Here is a 25,894-nt window from a genome sequence, read left to right as displayed (position 1 = left end):
CGCAGCATCAACATTAGCAGGTGAGTCTCCATTAGGGTCTGCCAGCATAGAAATGACACTAATCATGATGGTTTCCACAGTGTGGATAGGGAGCCAGCGTTCCTCTGGCTTTTCATAACCATATTTATCTTCCCCAGGCTCGTGAAGAATAGAAATGCACACATCACCATTTTTATCAACTGCAAAATTAGAGCAAAGAGTCTTGTTTAACACATTGCTAATTTGGTTATATATAAAATGTCTGTTAAAATTTGATCCCAATTCACACAGTACCTGTATAAAACATTACATATATACAGAAGTTAATTTCCAAAATGAAATCTACTGACTTTTTAGGAAGACTACAGGATTGTACCAAATATTCAGGATCCACCTGATAAATCCAACAGAAATGTAACCTATCGTTTTCATTTACATTAAACTTTAAGATATCTAGCATGTAGATGGATGGTGCTTAGCATTTATAGGTAGTAAATACAATGTGAATGAATAAATGGCAACTACTGGATCTGTTCTTCATTTGCAAAAAGTATATGATCCAGAATACCAGAAATGAGTTCCCATGTAATGGTTTCCTTATCTCCTCATTAATTTACTGACTTAAATGGTGATAGTCAAAGGTCTAAAGGTATTCTTAGGAACAAGAATATCATAATGTACTTTTAAAACCATATTAAGGCAAAATTATATTTTCAGGGAAAGGCGCACAAAAAGGAATATGTTGTGCTGCCAGTGAAAAATTTATCAACACATATGATATTCAGGCTGGGCACAGTGGCTCAAACCTGCAATCCTAGCACTTTGGGAGGTCAAGGTGGTAAGACTGCTTGAGGCCAGGAGTTTGAGACCAGCCTGGGCAACAGCCAGACCCATCTCCACAAAAAATAAACTTAGCCAGGTGTGGTGGCATGCACCTGTATTTCCAAATACTCTCAGGTTCCTCTTTTCAACCCACCTCCACCCACAAGTAAAATCTATCAACTAAAATGGAATCACTAGATCAAGAGGCAAGAATAACATCAAAACTTATAAACACTACATATAACAACTCAGCAAAAAAGTTTATAGAGTATAGTTTTATTATGTTTTCTTTACTTATTTCATAATAAGGATTTTTTCCAAGTTATTTTTCCTTGAAAACATGACTATACGTTTACTCAGAATTCTGTCAGAGGGAATCCATGTAAGATCCATTTTTCTTTTGTAAAAAATTAAGTTATCACTTAATCTAGGATCTTCAGATTTTTAAACTTCTCATGTCATTTTTCTTTTTTTCCCCTTTGAGATGGGATCTCACTATGTTGGAGAGGCTGGAGTACAGTGTCTATTCAGAGGCATGATCATAGTTCATTTCAGCTTCGAACTCTTGGCCTCAAGCAATCCTCCCACCTCAGCCTTCTGAGATGCTGGCACTACAAGTGTGCACCAACACACCCATGTCATTTCGTTTTAAACACACAATTTACGTTAGAATGAGAATGTTTTTAGGCTTAATACCTATTACCAAATTATATTTTATTTATTTTCTAAAGTGAAAGTAAAACTTATTCAGAAACCATGGAAAGTCTACTCCACAGACAAGAGGCAAGTTCTCCCTGCAGGAGAGAACTGGCCCCCTGCAGAAACCACAGAAAGTCTACTCCAAAAGGTAGAGGCTTGCCCTCCCTACAAAAGAGAACTGGCCCTAAATTATATTTTGAAGGATTATAAGTAACCATTTCATCATCTCCTCACCCAGGATGAAGAATGTCCATTATGGATATTGTTTAAATTTCATACATTAATTAGCTAAGTATGTTTGAGGTGACAATTTTCCATGACAATAACCTGTCTTTCCTCTTCGTGAAATATCTGTTCTTACCCTTTAGTAGCCAGTTACATACTTGAGGTTTACTTTTCCATTGCCAAAATGCTTTTTAATTTTCCCCCATATAATTTTTGTCTGTTACTTTTTTCTTTCATTTTAATGTTTTTCAGAGCTAGCTTTATTTTCTGATCCAAAATCCACTTAAGAATCCTATACTGCATGTAGTTGTTATTTTTCTTTAGTTTCTTTTTTAACTCTAACAATGTTTATTACTTTTGAAACTAGAAGGTTCTTGTCCCTACATATGTATACCAAATAAGTGATAGTAAATACTATTTTTTAAAATCACCTGTAATTTTTTATTCCATTTAGAGTTTTAAATTACTTTGTTGTTTGGTATGAACAAAAGTAAATCATTTTCCCCATAAATAGCTAGCCAACAGTCTCAGCATCAATTACTAAAAACAAAGCATATCTCTTCTATGAGAGACCGTAGCTATGATTATTAAACTACCTGAACAATGCATACCCTTCTAGCTATCTCCTTTCTATTGAAGCCATTCATCTAAAACTATGAAAAGCTGATTTAACCCTCATCTTCTCTACTCATTACTTAGGTACTCCTTTACTGTACTGGAAACTGGCTTCTGATCCCTATCAGGACACTATGACTGTTCCCACGAAGTGGTCTGGATAACATATTCTCCTGGGTCCTTCTATTATTATCTATCTAAAGTAAACCCTTCTAAGCCAAGAAAACAGATCTTGTTAACAACATCTTCCTGGACACATTTTCCTCCCTTAGCTTCTGTGACACCCTGTTTTTCCCCGGTTCTTGTACGGTCCTTTCAGTCTTTCTCATTTTCCTTTCCCTTAATATGACTTTTGATATTATCCTAATCTCCAACAATAACCATCTTTATCCTGGGTAAATTAACTAATTCATTATATCACAATGTTAATTTTTTTTTTTTTTTTTGAGACAGAGTCTCGCTCTGTTGCCCGGGCTAGAGTGCCGTGAAGTCAGCCCAGCTCACAGCAACCTCAAACTCCTGGGCTCAAGCGATTCTCCTGCCTCAGCCTCCCGAGTAGCTGGGACTACAGGTGTGTGCCACCATGCCCAGCTAATATTTTTTCTATATATATATTTTTAGTTGTCCATATAATTTCTTTCTATTTTTAGTAGAGACAGGGTCTCACTCTTGCTCAGGCTGGTCTCAAACTCCTGAGCTCAAGTGATCCTCCCACCTGGGTCTCCCTGAGTGCTAGGATTACGGGTGTGAGCCACTGTGCCTGGCTGTTACCTATCATCTTGATACAGTAATTTCCAAGGCCCTAAGCTGACTACTGAACCCTGGACTAGTTTTATCAAATTATCTAACTGGATGTAGCAAGTATACCTCAAGAAAAACCAAGTCCAAATTGAAAGTATCTAAACCACACAAAACTAATATTTACCCTATAATAATCTTTCTGACAGCTCTATTGAGATATAATTCAACCTATACCACACAATTCACCTATTTGAAGTGTATTATTTAATGGTTTCTATCTAGCATGTTTACAGAGTTGTGCAACCATCACCACCATCGGCTTTAGAATATTTTCATCACCCCAAAAAGAAACCCATAGCCATTAGCAATCATTCTTCATTTTACCCCCTCAACTTTTCCCCCAGCCCTAGCCAACCACTAATCTACTTTCTGTTTCTACAGGATTTGTCTATTCTGTACATTTCATATAAATGGAATCTTACACTATGCCATCTTTTCTGAGTGGCTTTGTTTACTTAACATAATGTTTCCAAGGTGTGCCCATGTTGCAGCATGTATCAGTACTTCATTTCTTTTTATTGTTACATAATATTCTGTTATATGAATAAACTACATTTTGTTTTTCCATTTATCAATTGATAGACATTTGAGTTGTTTCTGCTTTTTGGCTATTATGAATAATGCTGCTATGAACACTAATGTACGTGTTTTTTGTGGACATATGTTTCTAATTTTCTTGGCTATTTACCTAGGAGTGGTAAGTATGTTTAACCTTTTGAGAAAATGCTAGACTGCTTTCCAAACATCTGTACCATTTTACATTCTTGCCAGGAGTGTGTGAGGGTTCTAATTTCTCTAACTTCCTCATCATTGTTATTGTCTGTCTTTTTGATTACAGTCATCCTGGAGAGTATAAAGTGGTATCTCATTATGGTTTTAATTCAATAATCCCCCTCCCCCTCGAGACAGGGTCTTGCTCTGTTGCCCAGGTTGGAGTACAGTAACACAATCATAGCTCACTACAGGCTCCAACTGTTGGGCTCAAAAGATCCTCCTACCTCAGTCTCCCCACTAGCTAGACTGGATCTCTAGAAAAAATGCCATCCCCTCCTCAGGTATCCTTTCTTGACGAATTATCCTCTCTCACAAATTAATCTCGATCATTTCCTTCTACAATGCCTCTTCCTTATGACCTACAAAATGAAAAGCCTCTTCAACCTTTTCAAACTTTTTTTAATTAACCCACTTCATCAGGTGTCCTCTTAAACTGCCTAGGCAATTGTTATCCTTCTTTTTACCAGAGATAAGTCCCGTGTGTTTGCTAACACATATGCTTGCTCTCATTTAATTTTCACAGAAAAATTAAGTTTCAAAGATGCTTTGCCTAGAATCACACAGCTAATCTGTGGTAAAGCCAACATTCGGAAGCTTTGTTTATATCTCCTTTCGAAACAGGTGCAAAAAAGATTGCCTCTCATACATCAAGTAATTCAAGAGAAGGCAGGAGAAACTGCCAAAAGCCTAGAAAGAGATGAAAGAAATGTCAAAGTAACAAGAGGCAGATGTCACAAATTCATGTATCCACCCATCATGACTCCCATCGATGCATTCTACCACAATTGTTATTTTCCTCTTCTTACTGGTATAAAAAATAACTATATATCTTTTATGATCACTGCTGTCTTGGATGCAATGAAATCTGGTAGCTCCCTTGGTTCCCCATAGTTTTCCATTTTCCAATTCCAGTCTCTCATAATACCCATCTGTTTTTCAAGCTTTGGGTTCTACTATAAACTCCATATCCTTCTGATATTCATTCATTCATTCATTCATTCCTCTCTCGCTGACTTTTACTTAAACTAATATATATATTTCTATTCCTTGCAACTTTGAGTCTTGACAATGAGAATCAGAAAGTAAATCAGTATAGTAGCCTAAAAAGACAACTCTGATTACACATAGTCAAAATAATTAGAAAAGAAATGCTTGCAAGCTCTATCATACAAAACAAAGCCAAAAGCTCAAAGACACTACACATGAACATACCTTATCTAACCTAACCTTTGGTTCACAAAAGTAGATTTTAAATGGTAGCTATTCTTTGGGTTAAAAAAGTCAACATCATTACTTCATGCATGACAGTATTAGAAGCTTTCCAAGCTTAATTTACGTTTCCACACACACCATTGGTACATTTTTCTAATTATTTTGACTATGTGTTATTTCATCTGATTCTGTCACCTCATAAAGTAGGTGGGACATTCCTTTTTTTACAGTTAAGAATATAGATAAAAGTAAAGAGTAACCCATGGTATAAAAGTTAAGGCAAGAAAATATAAATCAAAAATCCAGGTTTAAAATATTTTGTGCTCTTTCTAATGGCCAATAAGTTACCTAATACTGTGAAATTTATCACCTTAATCATAGGAGCTCTGTTAAAGCTGACTATTCACTCAGTAATCTTGCCTTAGTTTGGAGCACTGTCTCAAAAAGAGCTGAAAACTAATTTAAAAAAATAACTTTCCATATGATCTGTTACTCCGCTTTCAAAGAATTTAGTACAAGGCCAGGTGCACAATGAACACTATGAATCTAGTACAAAAATTACAGAACAATTTCATTAAGAACTATATCTTTCCTATTAACCTTGAAAACTTCAGTCACAGGCCACCATATTTGCAAATGTAAAAGTAAAATTCAATAAACTTACCATTTGGGTGCCAGATTTCTGTAATGAATTTCATTTTAGGAGGCCGGAGGGGATAATCTTTTGGGAAAGTGAGATGAGCCTTAAAAACACCACCTTCACTGGAAAAAACAAAAACAAAAACAAGTTCTTGCCTATAAGTTCCTGCTTATAAGTAAACAATCATTAAAAAAATGTACAAAACAAGGATGCTAGCACTAACACCAAAAATGAAGTAAATAAATAATCAGGATTCCCTGTAGGCAGTTACTAGCAGTCTCTAGTTATTAAACTCTCAAGACAGCTAGTAAAATGAAAGAAAGCATTTGCTAAAAAGGCATCCAGTTCATATCACATTACTGCTATTCGACAAACCTTCCCATCACTTCCCAATGTACTTTCAACAAAATTCAGAAGGTTTAATATCACCTACAGGGTTCAAGTCACCACTTTCCCTAGGTTGTTCTCAAACTATAATCCTTCCCCCTGTGTTCTAGCCAGTCGTCTTTCAGTTCCTCAAACATACAAGCACTTCCTCATCTTAAAGCTTATGTACATTTTGTCACTCCCTGTCTGGGAGCAGATATGCTGCTTCCATTCAACAATCCATTTATTCATTTCATCATTTAACAAATATTTGGCACCTGTGTTAATCTCTAGGAGTATAGCAGTGAACAAAATCTCAAAGAGTATATATTCTACTGACTTTCCAGAGCACCACTGCCCAAGAGAACTTTCCATAGCATTGAAGATGTTCTATATTTGTGCCGTCTGTCCAATAATGGAGCCACTACCCACTTGAAATATAGCTAGTACAACTAAGGAACTGAATCTTTTTATTTTATCTAATTTTGATAGCCACATGTGGCTAGTGACTGCTATATTAGTGCAGTTAAAGATCACTGCCATTTAATTAGGAACTATTCTTGAAGATTTGTCAAAAGAACAATACAATGAGTTGCATACATTAACTAAAACAAAAGAGGTCATCTCGGCCTTAAGGGACAAAAATGACTAAATTCTTGTCTTGTAGCCTTGATACTAAATGTTGCCTCTGATAGAAATACCCTTCTCCCTTTGTCTTCTGATCATCACTCAGTACTCAACTTAAATGTTACTTCCAGAAAAATTTTATTTGCCTAACAATCTAAACTAGCCACTAGGTCCTTCTATCACATTGACCTCTTTTAATTTCTTTATTGCAACAGCACTTTGCAAATCTGATTCAAGACCTTAGAGCAAGGTCATATGACTGTGGTTGCTTCAAATCAATGAGAAATGGAATTCTCAGCTCATTAGTTTTCATTCATTGAAAAAATGTTACATGAATTGTTAACCGTAAGCAAGTATTGATTTTTACTGCCTTTTCTGATCATAAAAGCAAGACGGGGGGTAGGGGGGCACACAGATTAAGTTTAAAGAAGAGAGGTAAGATCATTAATAACAAATACTTATGAAAGGCCACAGGATTCAGAGTATAAAAAGTCACTGATCTTGATAATACAATTTTGGTAAAAGCAATAGGGAAAAGATTTCAAAGGATTAAAGAATGCAGTGGTGAAGTACAACCATAATACATAACAAACAGGACAATTTGTACAAGAAGTTTAACAGTTAAAAAAAAATTGTAACTAGATTAGGAAATAGTACAAATGAAGGGGGGGAAACCCTAATTTGTTTACAAGGAAATGGGAAAATGTTAGCAGAAAGACTAAAGATACCAGAAAAAGAATAGCCAAGAAATCAAACAGAAGTGGAAAGAAAATAAAGCTAGAAGCGAGCCTAACCATGCAAAAGAAAGAACATCCTTTCCACAGGAGGAAAAACAGATTTAAGTGTAGTACAGATATCTAGGGATAGAAAGCAAGAGAAATTACAAATTTTATGCCTGCCTTAGAGGCTTGCTTTTCATAATTTATGAGGTTATCTATTAAAGGGAAAAAACATGGAGACTTGAAGGAAACAGACACTAGAATAGCTGTTGTGAAGAAAGCATTACACTGATAAGAGATAAACCTTTATCTTCTCAGCCTATGTTACCTCAACTGTGTAAGTCAGTGCCAAAAGTGATCTTAGGACGTATTAATTATACGGACTAGTCTTTCAAACAGGGGCTGCAAAAGCATTTAATAAGTCACTAGCCAGGTTTCTTTTTTTGTTGTTATTTACAAAAATACAATAGAAAGCACAGGGTTTATCACAAGTAGTTTCAGTTGTATAATCTATGTATGTGTTTCCATTCACTAATCTATATACACAAATGTATGCAGCAGCTCATGATGTAAAATATTTCTGATTACGAGTTTTGGTAAGAAAACAAACCAAAAAAACCCCAAACAAAGATTAAAAGCCACAAATATAGAAAACAGCCAAGAATCTTATATAAAAGGACATCAAAATAGCTGCCGCAAAGCCAATGCACTTTATTCCACTGGTAAGACTATTTCTTGCCAATATTAAGTTGGCATCCCCAAGTCACTTAATTTTGATTAGTCAGATCCATTCAAAAGCTTCCAAATAGCTGACTGGAATCCTCATCATGAAAGATGACTGCCTTAGTCCCTCTAAATTGTTTTCAATCGTTAAAATATCAACCAAATTTAACTTCACAGGGTTGCTCTAAAGTTTAAAGTATACAATTTTACTCTACCAGAAATGCCCTCACCAACTCTGAATCAATCATGCTATTTCTTATGTTTTTTTTTCCTATCTGTGGACCCCTCACCTTCTATATATTTTACACCTGTGGAAACACTACCCCCTTTTTTCAATGCCTAAATCGATAATACCCAACTTGTGGGTGCAAGCTTCTAGCCAAGTTTGCAAAGAAGAATCCAAAAACCCACAGGGCACAATAACACTGTGGAGTAGACGTTAGTATGTCACATATTCCCTATTTTTCAGATACGGAAAGATGCTACTGTGGTGAGCAAAGGAAAATTTATTTAAAAGCACCAGTGGGGCCCAGTGTGGTGGCTCATGCCTATAATTCTAGCACTCTGGGAGGCAAAGGCAGGAGGACTGCTTGAGCTCAGGAGTTCTAGACCAGCCTGAGCAAGAGTGAGACCCCCATCTCTACTAAAAATAGAAAAATTAGCAGGATGTGGTGGTGTGAACCTGCAGTCCCAGCTACTGGGGAGGCCGAGGCAGGAGGATCGCTTGAGCCCAGGAGGTAGAGTTTGCAGTGAGCTATGATGACGCCACTGCACTCTACCCAGGGTGATAGACCAAGACTGTTTCTCAAAAAAAAGAAAAAAAACCTCAAAATATGTTTCCATTCATTATATATTCTCTTCATCACAGATATTAATACTAACAGTATAGTTACTAGCATATAGCATGATATAAAAGGAGGTATACAACCAACAGTTTCATATAATAAAACTTTTGAGAAACCTAAGCTTAGTTCAAGTTTCTTCCACAAGGAAGAAACTTACCATTTTTGTATTAAATTATAAAAATCTTACAAGGATTAGATCCTATCATTCTGCCACACTGATTTTATTTAAAGGATATACTGTATGCTACCTTCTGAGATTTTGTTCAACATTGTTCTATTAGTCTATATCCCTGTTGGTACTTCTTGTTCATTTACTTTATCTGACATAATTCACAATTTATCCATTATTCTCATAAGATATTTCATTATTTTCAATTTTTTCCTATTACAAGTAATAGAACACTCAACATTTCTTAGGCATAGGGTTTTTACCCTAAAGTGTAACTAAGACCAAATTTAAGTAATATTTCTAAGCAATGCAGGCACTAGGTTCATTCTCTCTAGAATTTCATCACAGAACATATGGCTCGTGCCTCTAAGTCTTAAATGGGATTGTAAAAGAATTTTGTAACTGTAATAGAATTTTGCAACTGTAAAAGAATGTTAATTAAAAAGTTTTGGTTAGCTGACTCTTCATTATCTATAGTCACCAAAGGTAAGGCAATACTACAAAACACATATATATAATCTAAGATTCCCAAATGTTTCACACCATTGCCAGTGGTAGGAAACAAAGCATACTCCTTGAACAGACCAGCCACTGGTAATGAAGAAAAGGAAGTTATAGATAACAGGTCACTCATTAACACAAATTTATAAAGTATATGATTATATGGTGATATCCAGGTCTCTTAAACTTTCTATGAAAACTTACTGCTACTCCTATCTGAAACTTTTATTTCTGTAGGTATATGTGGCTATTCACACTGCTTGATTATCAGTCTGAAATACCAGATATACCAAGTCAGTTTCAGAATGTACACTTCACGCCATACTCCCTCAAGAATCTATTCTTAGCAGCACTAGAAAGATTCATTAATGGACAGAACAGTAATAAAAATGTAATACTATACAAGGATAAGTATAATGACTAAATCAATACTCGTAGCAAATATCAATCTCAAAGTAACACTTGAATACACCAGTTATTGATTACATAGACTGTAAAGAGTTCAGAGTGCCCTCTAGTGACTAAATGAAGGCTAATGATGCCACCATGAAATCTCACATTAGTTTTTTACAGAATTTTGGCACAGCATTATTTCCATGATCTAATTAGTAAAGTGGTGAATTGATCACTTAGGTTTGTGTGCTAAGACCATACTAACTTATTTTCAACCCTGTAATCCCCCTTCCCCCACTGTAAGCCTCTGCTTCCTTTCACAGGTAGGTATTTATACTTAAGGTCTAGCTATTCACTCCCAACAGCACTCTTCAAACAACTCCAAAATGGCCTCTCCTTTCTTCACTCCACTGAAATAACTATGAGGACATCACTAACTTCCTTACTGTTAAGTCAACAAATACATTTTTTTCTTTTTTTGACACAGAGTCTTGCTCTGTCACCCTGTGTAGGATGCAGTGGCATCATCATAGCTCACTGTAACCTCAAACTCCTCCTGCCTCAGCCTCCGGAGTAGCTCACATGACAGAGTAGCTGGGACTACAGACAACAGTCCTGCACCACCACACCAGGCTAATTTTTCTATTTTTAGAGAGGTATCAAGGTCCTTTTGCATGGTAAAAAATATATATATAAAGGAATAATAAATAAATAAACAAATAAATAAGTAAATAAATAAATAAAAGAGGCACGGTCTCGCTCTTGATCAGGCTGGTCTTGAACTCCTGAGCTCAAGCAATCCTCCTGCCTAGGCTTCCGTGAATGCTAGGATTATAGGCATAAGCCACCACGCCAGACCCAAATACTTCTTAAGCATTCTATTAAGTACTTGATTCTTCATAGCATTTTAAAAGGCTTACTTCCATAAAACCTTTCCTCATCTCATTTTCCTTGTGCTTTCCTAGCTTCTTTCCTTCGCCTTTCTCAGGGTCCTGCGCTAGGCACATGCACTCTTCTCTATGCCCTGAGCAAAGGCTGCTGACTTTAGGAAGGCACAGTTGAGAAAGTGGCCACCAGTTGTCTCGTCAGCAAGTACAAACTCCAGAGGAGCTGCCACAAATGCTGCTGCTATTCATATCTCAAATCAATAGCCTACACTTTTAAAAATGTATGCTAAAACCCAGAAATGGGTTTTTATTAGGGAAAAGAATAGCCTATTACTTAGAACACTGAGTACTGAAAGTGGTTTTCTTTGGTGAAGCTGGAGGTATACAAAATATAGTCATGCATCACTTAACAACAGGATACATTCTGAGAATGCATCGTTGGGCAATTTCGTCCTTCTGCAACCATCATAGAGTGTATTTACACAAAGCTAGAAGGTATAGCCTCCACACTACACACCTAGATTATATGGTATAGCTTATTGCTCCTAGGCTACAACCTGATACAGCATGGGAAGGATTTGTGTGTGTAAACATAAAAATGGTACAGTAAAATACTGTGTAAAACATTACAAAATGGTACACCTGTATAGGGTAGCTACTATGAATGGAGCTCGCTGGACTGGAAGTTGCTCTGGGTGAGTCAGCCAGTGAGTGGTGACTGAAGGTGAAGGCCTAGGACATTACTGTACACTACTCTAGACTTTATAAACACTGCCCACATTATGTTAAATTTATTTTTAAAAACTTTTTTTCTTCAAATTAACCTTAGCTTACTGTAACTTTTTTACAAGTTTTAATTATTTTTAACTTTTTGACCCTTTTGTAATAACACTTAGCTTAAAATACAAACACATTGTACAGCTGTACAAAAATATTTTCTTTATATACTTATACTATAAGCTTTTTTCCATTTTTATACTTTTTTAAGTTGTTTCTCAAAAACTAAGATATAGACACACACATTAGTCTAGGCCCACACGGAGCTGGGATCATCAATATCACTATCTTCCACTTCCACCATCATCTTGTTCCTCTGGAAGGTCTTCAGAGGCAATAACACATGTGAAGCTGTCATCTCCTATGACAATAATGCCTTCTTCTGGCTACCTCCTGAAGCTGTTTTACAGCTAACACACACACACACACACACACACACACACACACACACACACACACAGAAAACACACATGTAGAAGGAGTATACTCTAAAATAATAATAAAAAGTATAGTAAATACATGAACCAGTAACAACCATTTATCATTATCAAGTGCTATATATGATTGTATGTATAGTACTTTCATAGGACTAGCAGCACAGTAGGTTTGTTTATATAAGTATCACCCAAATATGTGCACTGTGCAATGATATTACAACAGCTACCATGTCATTAGGTGATAGGAATTTTTGAGCTCCATTATCTTACAGGACCACTATCATATATGTGGTCCATTATTGACTGAAACATTGGTATAGGGTGCACGACCGTAATATATGGACCAGCTAATAATATTTAAAGATATGTACCACAACTGCATGAAAAAAGTGTAAAAATTCAGTGAGGTCTGTAGAGTTGGAGCTCAAGCCTGGATTCCTAACTAATGTTTCATACAGATATCAGTTTAGGAGAGTTTCTCTTGTCATTTTGTACCTACTGTAAAGATGGCTAGATTCTGTCACTGGAATGTCACCGTGTCTCTCCTAAGGAGGTGTTGTTGAAAAAACTGAAATAGACCTGAAAATCTTTAGGCTCATAGACCAGGTTGTATGCATGGTTTTGTGTACAAAATTTGTTAAGAAATTTGCTTTCAAATGGTTTTCAATAGCTACTGTTATCTACCAAAGAACTGTAATGTTCTGGAATGACCAGATTCAATTATCTCAGTTTGCAAAACTTAACAATGCAAACATACTTCTAGGAAATACATCAGTAAAAATTCTGATTGACAACAGTTATTACAAAGCATAAATCCTTTTTTCAGACTATAAAAAACACAAACATCCATACTATGGCTCAATTCTGTATGCCTTGGTCTGCCCTGGTATAGAAGAAGTAGCTCTGAATTTTCTCTTCCATCAGCTGTTTTGAGAGAGAAAAGAGCTACTATTTTAGAAAACCTAAAAAAACTACTTGTCCATTAAAAAAGAAAAAAAAAAAAAAGCTCTGATGCATCCAAATCCTTGCTCACTTAGTACCATTGAGTATCAAGGCTGAGTGAGGAAATATAGTGCTCAGGAAACTCAGATCTAGATCTGTCACTATCACTCAGTTGTCTGGCTTTGAGAAGCTCGCTTCATTTTTTTCCCTACTACCTCAACTTCTATAAAAAGCATGGATACTTATACCAGGCACCAATATCAGGAAGTCTTGATCAATCTTAAAAATCAATAAATACTAGTAAATTTAAGTTAGTCTGCAAACAGAGCAGAAAATAAGACTGTGGTCTCTGAATCCAGAAATGTATTACATGAAATATTAACATTTAAGAAATTCTATTGCTGTTTGATACCATTACCTTGTTCTCTTATCTTTAAATCACTGGTTCAACAACTGGTAGTCAGTTAATACATTATTTGATACCCTAAGAATAATTTTTATAAATTAGGAGAAAGTGACCATTAGTTTATTTTAGGGTCAGAACATCTTGATTCTGATCAATATTCTGCAGAGACCCAAGTAGAGAAACACTAAGGTAGATGATGATCTTGAAAGTTCTCTCTAGCCTTAAGACACTGATGTGTACAATATGTTCTCTATGACAATGTCCCAGAAAAATGTAATCCTATACTTAAATAAACTGATCAAAGAATGGTAAACTCTTGCTCCTAAAAATTATGACATTCCCTTTGGGAGTTAAGGCACAGTATGCACAAGAGAAGGAAAGAAGAAAAACATTTCAACATTTCTTCTTTCCCCAATCCTGCCAAAATTAATCTCCTAATTTCTGGAATACAAGTTAAAAATACATTATTTATATTTAACCTCACCATAAAGACAGCTTTTCTATAATATTATTATTATAGAATTAATATTATTCTAGGTATAGAGAATATCTGAATTTCTGAAACTATAGTATATTTTAAAAAGCAACTTCAAGCAGAACACAAAAACCCTAAACAGGATCAAATTCAGTATGATTGATGCTAAACATTGGTATTTCACATGCTCCTTAAAAAATAATCTCATTTCTGTTTGCCAAAATAGTTTTAATTTCAATTAATTACAAGAGCTCCATTTTGAAGATGTCAGTTCCATCATACTTACTAAAGTGTATCTGGGGGACCAATAATAAGGACTTCCCATCGGTAGAGATCATTGTCATCTATTAAACCTGCCGAAAAGCCTTCCACTGGATTTTTGTTGAGTTCTGTAGAAAAAGAACAATTTGATCAGTACTTTTAAGCACATAATTTTCACCCACTAGATAAATTATAGAACTTGAGCATATATGTCAGAAAGTCTAAACCATTATATGGATATACCTTTCCAGGCAAAATGCTACCTTGTGGCCAATACATTTCCATTTCTATAGTATAAGGAAGCCATATAGTACTTATAACCTGGTGTCCAGCCAGGCTCTTACCATTCCAGGCAGCCCTACAGAGGTCTTTCAAGAGAGCTTGTTAAAATGCAGATATCCAGGCCCATAACCCAGAGATTCTGGTTCAGAAAGAACTAGAAATCAAATCAAGAATGTTAATTCTTATGCTGTGGTCTTTAGGGTATACTTTCAGAAATAATAACTTTTCATTGGAGTTTACTGAGCATAACTAACTTTCATTTATATTGACATCTATATCTCTATTTTACATGTTCCCTACGGTCATGGGGACAGTCTACAGCTGTTGTTCTTATATGGCCCATCACACTCTGAGCACAAGGACAGCAGAGGCCCCACCTCTCCTGCCTGTGTGTATTGACCCCTCTGCCGGCCATGGCTTCCAGCACAGAGGAGTAGCTTAAGAAAACAAGCTAGAGCCTACGAGGAATGGCTGTGGTATCATGGGGTTTTTCTCTTCTAAAGAAAGTGCTCTGGTATGGAGAAAGAAAGACCAGGGTGCAGGGCAGGAACAGAGGCAAGGAACTAGTGAGGTGGGGGCCACACAGGCCAAGAAGAGCTTAGGGAGTAGGTAAGGAGGGGTGCAGAGCCCAAAGTTTCCAGAGATACAGGGCTTAATAAAGCTATCAAATGTTTTACCTGCCAGAGGAGCTGAGCACTGATTGGCTCAAATTGGGAAGTGGGGACAAAAGACATGCAAGAAGAGAGTGTTTCTGAAAGGACTTGGTGAGAATCTGAACAGGTATGCAATTCTCATATAATACCTGCCATCATCCTCAAGAAGCTCCATCTAATGAGGAAAGTAAGAATAATACAACTCAGAGTGCTATAAAAGACTGAGCAAAGTATGCTGGTAATTGAGAAGATTTAGTTTTTTTGAGGGATCAGAGATGGTATCATTTCAACAAGTAAGAGTTAACATCCCAACATACCAGGGAAACATGCAGAAAGCCGATAGTGAATGTTTATATTTAAACATAAAAACTTTTCTCAAAATTTGAGGGGAGATTTTTATAAGTCTAATATTTTTGCCTACCAGGCAAAATAGACTTTTATAAGTAATTATTAATAAAATCAGTAGTAGCGTATTTCAAAACACAAGAACTGTATTTTTACTTTTTCTTTAAGAGACACTATCTCACTCTGTCGCCCAGGCTGGAGTGCAGTGGCATGATCATAGCTCACCATAACCTCAAACTCCTGGGCTTAAGTGATTCTGCCAGCTCAGCCTCGCAGGCAGCTAGAACTACAGGCACACCCAGCTAATTTTTTTTTTTTTGTAGAGACAGAGCATGGGTAAGTGTTGCCCCAGCTGGTCTTGAACTCCTAGCCTCAAGCAATGCTCCCCCAAGTGCTGAGATCAAAGGCATGAGCTGCCATGCCCATCCTATTTTTACTTTTAAATAGCTATTCCAAAATACATTAAAAAGATATTCAAGGGGAGGAAGTGCAGAGAAAAAAATAAAAGATAAAAGATATTGAACACACAAAGATACTAAGATAGGAATTACATTTTAATTTTGTTATTTTGTTTATGCATATATGAGTGTCGACTATGTTGCAGACATACTAGAGAAGAAATGAAAGTCCCACTTTACTGTCAATTGAGGGATGGAGTGGGGCACAGACAAATGCAATGTGGCAGTTGTTTTCTACGTGAGGTACCTCACTTCCAACCTTTTCTAGATGAACACTACTGTATTACTCAGATCATTTGCTCCAACATTGTACAAAACAGTCTTGTGAAAAATTCTATATATCATTTATCCAGAAATCATCTAGCTGTTGCATTTTCCATCATAGGTCCAGTGGAGCTTTACCAACATAGATGGGTAAGCTTTGAAATCAGTACATATGGTCAAAATTACCACTGAGAATTTCCTTACACTTTCCAAAACTATATCATTACTTCTCACTTTTGTCCAGACACCCTAAGTTCTTAAAACCTTTTGCACATTCTTTCCATGATTTTCTTCTACAGTCATAATTGTGTCCTTTGCTTATTGCACATAAGTAATGCAAAAGCAATGTTGAAGAATGTCCCACATCTCACTTTTGCTACAGGTTTTGCCCCTAGTGTGGATTCTTTTAGGACTAGATGTGTCAATACCTAACAGGTTTAATCGAACTATAGTGGCAGACCATTACTGTACCTCATGATGCTTTCTTCAAGGTCCAGTTCAATTACTATCTCCCTCCACATGGTCTTCTTAAACAATTTATCAAATAATCTTCTTTTGACTTTGCTAAATTCCTATTAATTATATTTTTGTCTGTACTACCTCATCTAGCACTTGACTATCATCAGCTCCTGACACTCAGAGACTTATAAAGGTAATAAAAGAATGTGCAGTAAATGCTCCAACAATAGCACAGGAATCTGGGGGAACACAAAAGAAGGACACATAACATAATCATGAAAACTCAGCAAAGGCTTCTAAAAAGAAAAGGATTGGGAGGGTGATTGAAGAGGAGTTGGTTAATGAGTAAAAATATACAATTTCACAGACAAGATAAGACCCAGTGTTTGCTAGATCAGTGGGGTGACTATAGTTTATAAAAATATATTGTAAATTTCAAAATAGCTAGAAAAGAATTTGAATGCTTTTAACATAACGACAAATATTTATGATAATAGATATTCCAATTATACTGATTTGATCTTTACAAAATGTATGAATATATTAAATTACCATGTGTACCCCCAAAATATGTACATCTATTATGTGTCAACAAAAAATAAAATTAAAAAGAAAATATATTTTTAAAAAAGACAAAGAATTTGGGTAGAGGAGTATAAGGTTTAGATAGAGGAGCAGGTACAAAATCTTGAAATATGGAGACCAGCATATGACTAGAACAGAGGGTGGGAGCAGTTGAAATTAGACAGAATGTCAGAAGCTAGACAGCAATGGGCCTTTGTAAGCCGTGTAAGTCTGGACTTTATCCAGAGAGCAATGGTAGAGTCTTTGAAGGGCTGTTGCCTTTTTTTCAAAAACAACAGGGTGACCTCGTGAGATTTACATTTGCGAAAACCAATCTTACAGTATGTGGAAGATTACATAAATAAGTAAGGACAAAGAAACCCAAAAGGAAGCTATTACAGTAATCCTGAAAAGTGTACCTCAAGTATATGGTAGTAGAAACAATACATAATAACAGTGATATTTGGGAGATAGAATCAATCAACCAAATGTTGTGTAAGGGTTAAGTCAAAAATGACGTACAATTCCTCAAAAAGTTGAATGCAGAGTTACCGTAAGACCCAACAATTCTACTCCTACCCAAGAGAAATCCATCCACACAGAAAGCTGTACATGAATGTTTGTAACAGCATTAGTCATAAAAGCCAAAAGGTAGAAACAACTCAAATGTCCATCAACCAATGAATAGATATAGACAAATTGCAGTATATACATACAATGGAATATTATTCGGCTATAAAAAGAAATGAAGTACTAATACATGATACAACTGGATGAACCTTGAAAATATCAGACTAAATTAAAGAAGCTAGACACATACGGTCGCACATGACTTCTTTTATATGATATATCCAGAGAGACAGAAAGTAAATTAGAGGTTACCAAAGGATGGGGGAGGCGGGAAATGAGGCATGATTACTTAATGGGTTTGGGGAGTGGTAAATGGGGTGATGAAAAAGTTATGAAACTACAGACAGCTGGTGGTTGCACAACATTGCAAATATACCAAATACCACAGAATGGTACACTTTAACATGGTTGGCTGTATGTTAATTTTACCTTTATTTTTAAAAATGACACGCAGGTTTCTGTGCAGGGGTGGGAATCAGTTCATGCACTGAAATGAGAAATATAAGAGGAGGTACTGGTGTGAGGGGTCAGCAGAAGGAATGGTGATGGGCTTAGTTTTAAGAGCCTATGGAGCATAATTACATTGTTTTAAAAAGAAATATTTGAGCTACAGATAGAGACTTCGGGGTTATCAGAATATGCTTGATAACTGAAGTCGTAAGATTGATGGCATCATACAAGGATAATCGTAAGTATAAACTGCAGAGGACATAACTGAATGAATTCTAGAAAATACCAACATTTGGGGGATAAAATAGGAGGCTGTACAAGTGACCAAGAAGGGTAAGCCAGGGATGTAAGAAGAAAACCTGAGGAAAATTATATCAAGGAAGCCAAAGGCAACGCACTTCAACGAGAAAGTACCCACCAATAATAAATACACACTGCTCAGGAAAGAGGTGATCTAAATTCAGTCCACTGGGTTCAGTAAAAAGAAGGCCATGGATGCCCTGGGCATGACTAGTTTAAGAGTAATGGTGAGGCTGAATCCATGCAGGCAAACACTGAGTTGACGGAAAGAAGGTGAAGTGGAAAAATCCAAGCAGAAATTTCTAAAGTCTGATGATGGGTAGAAAAGTCTAGTAGTCACAAGTAGATGAAATTCAATCAAGTTTTTTAAAAAGGAAAGGCTGGAAGATGAAACATCCTATCTGCACTAAATGTTGATATGGATACCTCACACTGAATTCAAATCCAGATGGATTACAGAAACAAACAGATATGAAACCTAACTAAAAGAAAATTTACGGTTTTTAAAATAATCTTGAGTGGAAGCAGCCTTCCTAAGCAGGACACAAAACTCAGCAGTGAAATTACACTACACAAAATATTTTAAGTGCAGTACAGCAATAAAGTCTAAATACAAATGACAGAGTAGGAGAGAATATTTGCAACATTATAGTTAAAAGTCTGATATCTAATAATACAAATAGAACGCCTGTAAATCAATAGAAGGGGGAAACAGGCAAAGTATGCAAATAAGCAAAGTGGGGTGGGGGGTGAGGGGGAGAAAGATATAGCTGAGGAACATGAAAGCCTTGCCTGTTCAAGACAAATACTTAACCCAAGAAGTGCCCATGCTTAGGTTTCTACTTATATTCCTAAGGTATTAGATAGGAGTTTTGAATGTGACCAAGATGAAGATAAATCTTTTCTGAATGCTACCTGGAAACACAATTAAGAGTTGGAAAGGGCTATGTCCACAAAACTCATGAATGCTAAAACACACAAAACTAACCAATAGTATTAGAAATCAGGACAACAATTATCATTTTTTTCTTTTTCTTTCTTTGAGGGGGAAGTAAGAGTAGTTATCTGGGAGGAGATATGAAATGGCCTTCTGAGGTGCTGGTAATGGCATACCATACATGACATTTATGCACTTTTCTGTTATGAAAAAAAGTGAATATACTTTTTCTGTGTATGTTATAGTTTGATTTTTAAAACTCAGCAAATCCTAGCGTGTCATAAGAATGTCAAACAGGAGTTATGCATGCATGCCATGAATCTGGAAATCACTGTGGGCCAGACTGGTCTACAAACCATGAATAAAAAGGAAACCAAGACAAGGAAATGTCCTTGACAGTCATGATTTACATAAGTAATGAGCAAACTTGCTAAGATAGAGTCATTACCAAGAATAAGACTACAAAGAATGGGGAGAACACATAAAAAGTAAAAACTGTATATTCCTAGAATTATCAATATGAATTCATGACATAACTTTAAGATATATATATTTCTTAGCTCTGTCAACTGAGAAGGTCTAAAAAAAATGACCAGCCTAGTTGCAATGAGCATCCCTAGTAGCCAGAATATGGTCTCCAAATATGAATTTACCACTAAAATGGACCAGGGCTCTTTAGATAAATGGCAAATTTCAGGTCTAGAGAAAGAAATGTTTTGGACTCATCCCATATGTACCAGATAAAAAGGAAGCTATCAAATAATACTATGGTCTGGTTAAAAGGACTCAAAAGTCCCAGTGGCGAAATATAGGACAATTAGAGCATCAATAATGTTTAATAACCACAAAGGATTAAAACACAAACATTTAAATCTATGAGTTTATAACTGTGATATCAAATACAAAAACTAATTGGTCACTGTTACAAGGATGCTAGCAAACCATTTTCTTATTTTGAAAACCAATTTTAAAAAGCAAAGAATCAACACTTAGTGTTTCTTCTCTACACAAATTATATCGTCAAGTAACCAAATAGTAATCACTATTTGATCAAATGAGGTTTCTTTCTTATAGAAATTCTACAGCTAAGCAATGGAAAATTATTGAAATGTTGCCTTTCTGTCATTTTAATCTAGGCAGTCTATAAGACAAACAGTCAGACATCAGGTGTTTCCCAATAAAAGAACAAGCCACCACTAATGAAGTAATCTCACCTCACAAACCTGAACCTGTTCAAACCCCTAGACACAATAACCAATTTTACAAAAACAAAGAGAAACATGTTTAAGAACATCCCTGGGACACAATTAGCAAAATCTACTCTGGGAAATTCTAAAGGACAAGACTTGGAATCTTCAGCAAATATACTACAAGAAGAACAGGGGAAAACTCAGTTTTAAAAAATTCAAACACTTTAAAAGTTTATGACATGTATGATACAAATGAAAATTTGAAGACCAGATATTAGATAATATTAAGAAATTATTAACATTTTAAAGTGTGGTGGTATTGGTGTTGTGTTGGGGGTTTTTTTTCCTCCCATTTTTTAGAGGTATATACCGAAATGTTTCCATACAAATGATGTTTAGGATGTGCTTCCCAAACATAAGGGAGAGGGATAGAGACAGATGAAACAAGATTGGTCATGACCTAAGAACCGTTGAAGCTAGGTGAGTACATGGAGGCTCATTATACCAATCCGTCTACTTTGGCATTACTATATGCTTAAATGCTTTCTCAATAAAAGCTTAACTCTGAAGAGCAGTTTAATATAGTCTAAAATTATGTTTTTCAGTATTCTGCCCATCATTATGTGAAAAGATGCCTTCACTGAGCCTCAGCAAAATACAAGATTTCAGAATAATGACATTCAAAGACCCAACTATATATCACCTTATACTTTACTATTAAGGAAATAAGTTACTTTAACTATAAATATATTTTGGCAAGATTAATCATTGACTAGCTCTAAAATCAAATACAAAATCAAATACAAACCTAGGTTTATAGTCTAGTACTGATTTTCCTTTGTGTCTCACTGGTTGTGGTCTCCAAGTTCAGAGAATATGCATTCCTATCAAGTTTATTTATATAACACACAGTTGGCTGCAAGGTGAGTTTCTGTAAAGTGACTATTTTTACAGTAGGCTTCGCTTTGAACTTTTGAGATCATAGATAGAACCTTTTATCCAAATGTTACCTAATTAATCCTAAGCATTGAGATGGTTTGCCAAAATAACTTTGACCTTACTATCAGAGGAATAAATTGCTATATTACCTTGAAACATAAAAACTGCCACAAACCTAGTCACTGACAAAACATTCCTTTCCTTCAACCTTCCATTGCTTAATCAGTATTGAAAAAAAAGTAATGTATCAGCAAACAATTGCAAAGTTCATTTTATTTTCTCTACTAATTCAAAGATTTATCAATTTAATCATCTTTATAGATTCTGGTAAACCTTTAAAAGTTTGCTTAAAATTAGAATTTTTTTCTTGCCGATTTCCTAATCAAAAACATTTCAACCCAGATAAATTTCTTTAACTGTGCTTCAAAAACGTAAGGAAAATGAAGTAGATGAGCAAAACAGGTCGAGATCCTATCTTACAATGATTTTGTCAATAGCTTCCAAAAGGATTTGCTTGGCAGAATTCTGGACCACATTCCTAAAATAACACTCTGCTTAACTGACATTCTGCAACCAGCAATGTTTCACCTTCCTTATATCCTCTTCAAACACCTGTAGAAGGGTTCTTCAATATTAAGTACTAAGTATGTTGTTGCTTGTCCTTAAATTAAATACAGTAGCATCGGCTTACATCTCTGCCAAGATTTGCTGCGGCAGGAATTTCTCAAGTACAGAAATTGTTATGCCCTAACGCTATAGTTTTACATAAACATCAACTACTTTGATCTCGCCTACTTTTTAGAAATACATTTGACAAAGACAAGATATTTGGGGCCTTCTGAATGCCACTTTACAATAGAAAATTTGAGCACAGAGTGTGGTATTATGTCAGTCAAACCTGGATTTGAATCTCACCTCTCTCACTAGCCTTGTCAACTTAAGCCATTTCTTTTTGGTTTTCAGTCTCATTTTCCTCATCAGTAAAGTATGGTAAAACCCATGGTGTAATGTTGCAACACAGAAAGGAGACTCCCATCTTAAGGTACAGTAAATGTAAGTTAACCATTTTCTTCCTTTAAAATTGCTCATTAGATGATAGGATATAAAAGGAATATAGTCAATGTTCTTTAGAAACTTGAGAACAAGTCCATACACTGAATACTTATTTTGAGAAATACTACTCACCTCCAAACATCATGGCCAACTATCTGTTTCTAGTAGGAATTGCCAAAAAAGGTCCTCAACACACCTGGATGATAGGAGTTAATGAAGGAGGTCTTCCAGGGGAATTTTCAAATGAGAATTCAAGAAGGAGGGGAGTCCCAGTCTATGGGAAAGCTGTTCTATAAAAGTCTGCCAACAGTTCAAATCTCAAGGAGAGACAGAGCTGATACGAGAAAATGAAGAATAAGTAAAAGTAAGTAACAGGAAGAGAGGTCCAAACAGAATTTTTGGTATCAATCCTGCCCTCTTATAAATCTGGTTAAGAGTTAAATTTCCAGCTGGGCATGGTGGCTCATGCCTGTAATCCTAGCACTCTGGGAGGCCAAGGCAAGAGGATGACTTGAGGTCAGGAGTTCGACACCAGCCTGAGCAAGAGCACGACCCTGTCTCTACTAAAAATAGAAAAATTAGTCAGGGCATTGTGGTACACCTGTAGTCCCAGCTACTTGGGAGGCTGAGGCAGAAGGATCACTTGAGCCCAGGACTTTGAGGTTGCCGTGAGCTATGATGACACCACTGCACTCTAACCAGCGGGACAGATCAAGACTCTGTCTCAAAAAAAAAAAAAAAATTAAATGGCCTTTTTTTTTCTGTCTGAACTTATTTTAGTTCGATTCCTGTTGCTTACAGCTAAGAATGCTTTCTTCTTCACTCAGAGAGCCATATTTTTAAGTTTACATCCCAGCTGATCTCTAATCAGTTTCCCCTCTAATACCAGATAGCTGTGGTTCTCAATTTACCTTTTACCCTCAACCACATCACATGGGGGAAACAAGTGATTCTCAGCCAGGGATGGCAGGGATATGATCATCCCCGGGTGGCAGAGAGGAGGAGAGGGAGTCTATTCCTACAGCCACCACCTGAGGTTGAGAATCATCGATCACTTTACTCCATCCTAATTTTCCTAAGTATTACTTAAATTAAGGATCCTCAGTATAAATTTTTCAAACATTGGTTTCCTTTTACTTACTATCTAATTGCTCTTATCTCCTTGTATACTTATTTGTGCACAACAAAGCTAGGTAAGTTACTATACTTCAAATATCAATACCTGCTCCTATGGTAAAGTTTACATCTCCTTGCCTCCTTTGTTATCAATTGCATGAATAGCCTAACACTCAGATGTTTCCTAACATAGTGATGAGGTTCTTGACTCTCCACTCCAAGTCACTTTAAGTTCATTTCAACTACTTAACACATATTAAAAAAAAACAGGAAGACGTCAGAAAAATAGTTTCAAATTACAGAAACATGGTACCTTTTATAAAGAAGGCCTGAAAGGAGACATTATAAAGCAACAGCAGACCTTAAAGGTAAGCTAAAAAACAAATAAAAAAAAAAAAAAACTAAAAACAAACATTGGTCATAACTTTAGGAAATCATACCTCAAATGAAAAGATAATTATATAGTTGAAAAGAGTAAAAATAATAGACAAAGGAGATTTACCAAAGTTAAATTGATATCCCTAAAGAGATCAGAATATTAAAATGCCATAAATAAAATACTTAAAACATTCTATAAAAACTAAATATGCATATTGAAAACATACCACACAACCCAAGAAAAAAGTGGTACAGAATAAACAAACATCTGTCAAATGAAAGGTACTCAACTTTAACATTAAACAATATCATGAGCATCTAGAAAGGGGAAAAAAGCAAGTCAAGTATAGGTGGGTGGGTAGAATGAGGCTAGCCTTAGATTTCTCTACAACATTCAACATAGATAGGTGACTATGACATGAATAACTATAGAATTCTAAGGAAAATGTGATACAAATGAGAAACCCAAAGAAGAGGTCAAAATAGCATGGGAATAAACATTCTCAAGTATTGTGAACTTAAGGACTTAAGTAAATGGCAGCCAGGTGCAGTGGTGCAGATGTCTGTAGTCCCAGCTACTGGGGAGGCTGAGACAGAAGGATGGCTTGAGCCCAAGAGGTCGAGGCTGCACACTATGATTGCACCTATGAATAGCCACTGCACTCTAGCCTGGGCAACGCAGCAAGACCCTTGTATCAAAAATAAATAAAAATTGAAAATTTTTGAAAAGTCCTCAATTTGTCTTATCTTCTTAAATTTTCATCTTTTGCTAAACAGAAGTTCAAGCAACATAACTCTTTTAAAAAGACAATCTTCTTCATGGCTTCTTGGTTTGTCACGCTTAGAGAAAAGCCTCCCTCTCTCAACTCCAACCTAAAATATTCTTGATTGCTGTCTTCTAATGATCTTATCTGTTTGGCCATGGTCAGGCCTACTGTCTAAGGTCTGTTGGAGGAATACATTCATACACAGACAGTGCCTCATCTAGCACTTGATATTCCAAGTTTTTTGATGATCTCTACTAGCTTTTCAATGCACCTATAGCTGCAATAAAAAATTCACACAACTACTAGAGAGACAAAGTAGCCCTAAAAAAATTTTTAAGTGAAAAAAACAAACAAACAAAACCCTCAGACAATATTACACAAAGCCCAGATTAAATGTTTGACAGTCTACAGTAAAACAAAACATGTAGATTATCTTCAATTAGTGGAAAAGACAGATTCCCTAAAGCAATACATAGCAAAACTGAATTAAAAACCAGCAAATAAAAAATTTAGAAGCACTGAGGCTAGAGGTAGATGGCCACTGACCATCTGTTTTTCTTTTCTTCTTTTTTAATGCCACTGACCATCTAGAAGGACCTAAGAAGCAGTTAAGGCAATCTAAGGAAGGAGATGGATCCAAAGCCAACAGAAAATCTCTATTTCTTATGCTAATTAGTGGCTCAACTGCATTTTCACCAGCTTTAAAAGGATGAAAGAAAACAATTTCACAAAGAATCAAATGCAGTAACTTATGTCATCAGATGAAGGTTAGGATAACACATTCATTGAACCATGTCATGTCCCCTTCTGTGTC

General features: G+C 35.9%; 1 protein-coding gene across 1 annotated transcript in view; it reads right to left on the bottom strand.

The window, feature by feature from the left end:
• UBE2G1 (ubiquitin conjugating enzyme E2 G1) overlaps positions 1-25,894 on the bottom strand; it is a 95,716-nt gene that overhangs the window by 20,455 nt on the left and 49,367 nt on the right. Inside the window, exons 2-4 of the mRNA XM_045526041.1 lie at positions 14,321-14,423; positions 5,792-5,889; positions 1-179 (exon numbers count right to left, since the gene is read on the bottom strand). Of these exons, the coding sequence (XP_045381997.1) occupies positions 1-179; positions 5,792-5,889; positions 14,321-14,423 (380 nt within the window). The remainder of the gene's footprint in view (positions 180-5,791; positions 5,890-14,320; positions 14,424-25,894) is intronic.

This window comes from Lemur catta, chromosome 15 (assembly GCF_020740605.2).
Source record: "Lemur catta isolate mLemCat1 chromosome 15, mLemCat1.pri, whole genome shotgun sequence".
Classification (NCBI taxonomy): Eukaryota; Metazoa; Chordata; class Mammalia; order Primates; family Lemuridae; genus Lemur; species Lemur catta.
The sequence above is the reverse complement of the archived record's forward strand: the minus strand, read 5'-3'. Positions and strand labels throughout refer to the sequence as shown.